General features: G+C 52.8%; 1 protein-coding gene across 1 annotated transcript in view; it reads right to left on the reverse strand.

The window, feature by feature from the left end:
- The window catches only part of sh3bp4a (SH3-domain binding protein 4a), a 47,462-nt gene that overhangs the window by 32,956 nt on the left and 12,006 nt on the right, over positions 1 to 2,500 (reverse strand). The window contains exon 3 of the mRNA XM_062527828.1: positions 1 to 1,347. This exon is cut by the window's left edge and continues 1,076 nt beyond it. Coding sequence (XP_062383812.1) covers positions 1 to 1,347 — 1,347 coding nt within the window. The remainder of the gene's footprint in view (positions 1,348 to 2,500) is intronic.

A 2,500-nucleotide genomic window follows, 5' to 3' on the forward strand; every position in this document is an offset into this window, starting at 1 on the left:
TGTGGTCCCACACCGTGGTGGTGGTGCTGATGGAGGGGCCGCTGCGGGCCTGGACCACCACCGCCACGTACATGCAGGGCTCCAGGCTGTCCAGCTGGACCTGGACGGTGTCGCTGTAGATGTAGGCCTGCGGGATGGCCACGTACGGGCCCTCCTTGAAGTCGCTGCGCACGCACAGCACCTCGGCCAGGTGCGTCCGGTCCCGCTTGACCTCCACGGACACCTTCATCTCCAGCGTGACGAAGGACCTGACCTCCATGTTGCTGAGCTTGAGCTCCACCACGGGGCTGACCGTGGAGCAGCGGTCGGTGTTGAGCTCCAGCGGCGGGTCCAGCAGGGCCTTCATGGAGATCTGCTGCGTGTCGCCGGGGGCCACGTGACCCTCGGGGACGTGGAGGCTGATGTGCGTGTCGGGGAGCTGGACCGCGCCGCCGCTGCTGTCCAGCCGGCAGACGATGTTGGTCTCCACGGGCTGCGTCTGGCCCCAGCCGGGGTTCTGGCCCAGCGAGTCCAGGTCGTGGCAGGAGCGCGCCAGCTTCCTGTGGTTCAGCCACGCCGCCCGGAAGTCCTCGCGGCTCTGGAACTGCTCGGGCGAGGGCGCCTTGAGGCCGCCGAAGAAGCCGTTGGAAGGCAGCGGGGCGTTGGACTGAGACTGGAGGATGGACAGCTCCGACAGGCTGTAGGACCGCTTGCTCCGGAAGAACGGGTTGTCTTTGCGGAGCGTCCCCAAGGCCTCCGTGTTGGGGCTGATTGGCGTGTGGTCGAAGATGCTATTGCTGTGTCCGTTGGTCATGGCGGCGGGGGTGGTGGTGGCGTTGGTGATGGTGCTGGTGGCGGAGGAGGATGGAGAAGGTGCAAAACTGTCGAAGAGCAGTAAGTCCATGGCGTTGCGCTGGTTGGCCTTCTCCTGGACGTTCTGGTCCAGCAGCAGCCCCTGCATTGACCCGTTGAGGAAGGGATTGGTGGACGAGCGCATGGCGGAGAAAGGGTTGTAGCTGTAAGGCAGCGAGGGCGTCAGGGTCACGCCGTTCCACTCGCCAAGGAGGTCCAGCTCCCGGGCCCCCTCCTCCGACACGTCCCCGAGATTGTCTATCATGCCGCTGTCGCTGAGCGAAGAGTTGCGGTGGCTGACGGGCTGGACGTAGGCGGAGGGGATGTAGCCCATCTCCGTGTTGTTGTGGGCGTACCACCATTCCCCGCCGGACGTGTCCAGCACGTACAAGTGGTCGCCCTTGGAGAACTTCAGCGTGGTGAAGCTGGACGGGCAGTAATCCTTGATGGCCACCACCTCTCGTGCCGTTCCGAAGGAGGCCGAGGTGTCCAAGCGTAAGGCACTGGGAGAAGGCACTGCAAACAGGAGAATAAACCATTAGTAAACCATTAGTAAATTATTAGTAAACCATAGTAACACTTAACACATTATGTTAAAACAGGAGAATAAACCATTAGTAAATTATTAGTAAACCATTAGTAAACCATAGGAACACTTAACACATTATGCTTAATGATCAACTCAAAAAAAATAAACCACAAATGTCAAAATAACGTTATAAGCAATGTTTATTCATTATTTATGGTAAACAGAAATGTATAATCAAATAAAAATATTAAAGTAGCTTCTATTCAGTGACGTTTTGGGGAATTTGTAAATCTTTATGCAAACATTCCTGAATGTATGAATTGATTGAAATGAATAATCATTTAATCTCAGATTAAATGTGCCAGCGACTGAAATCTCCCTCAGTGGTAGCGCCTCATTAATGTTAACGACAGATTTGATTAATTCTCATGTCACCTTTGAACGAAGCTGAATATGCTCTCTCTGAAAGACAGCGACTGATGATATCAACATCCTCATTACATGGTCTGATTATTATGCAAGATTACTTGTTCTTTTGGGGTCTGAAAGCTAATCTGGATTCGCATAACATCTTTGTAAATCGAGAGAACATTTTCGAGTGGTGCTGTGCAACACACAGACGAACGTACCAAACTCATGACCCACTGAACATGCCCCAGTGTAAGTCATAAGCTATACAACATCATAAAACATCCCATTCTCCTACATGCTGCTCTGGCACAGTGCACCAGAGGCTAATGAGGGCAGACAGCACTCTCAAAGAATCTCCCATAGAAGTGTATGCCAATCCTGGCAATCATGTGGTATGTTGTGAATACATTGTGCCCAATCATGTATTGTGATCTCGCAGCTAAAGCGAGGTTGGCGCTGTGAAGTCTTGTGCATGCTCAGTTCTGCCTGAAATAGATGCCCGATAAGTCCCCAGAATGCATTGAAATATGACCGCTGAGCAAAGTACTTTGAGCACACTCTTAGCTTAGCCAAGCGAGCTAGACCCACATCAAGATGCAGGGTCTAGAAACTCACCATAGCAGGGCTCTATCAGAGAGGTGAGATACACGGTTGTCTTTCAAATTCCCTCTCCACGCAATAGGATAGCGCTAAACGAATCATCTTCTTGTTTTCAAGTAGCAGGATGGT

Source organism: Sardina pilchardus, chromosome 23 (assembly GCF_963854185.1).
Source record: "Sardina pilchardus chromosome 23, fSarPil1.1, whole genome shotgun sequence".
NCBI lineage: Eukaryota > Metazoa > Chordata > Actinopteri > Clupeiformes > Clupeidae > Sardina > Sardina pilchardus.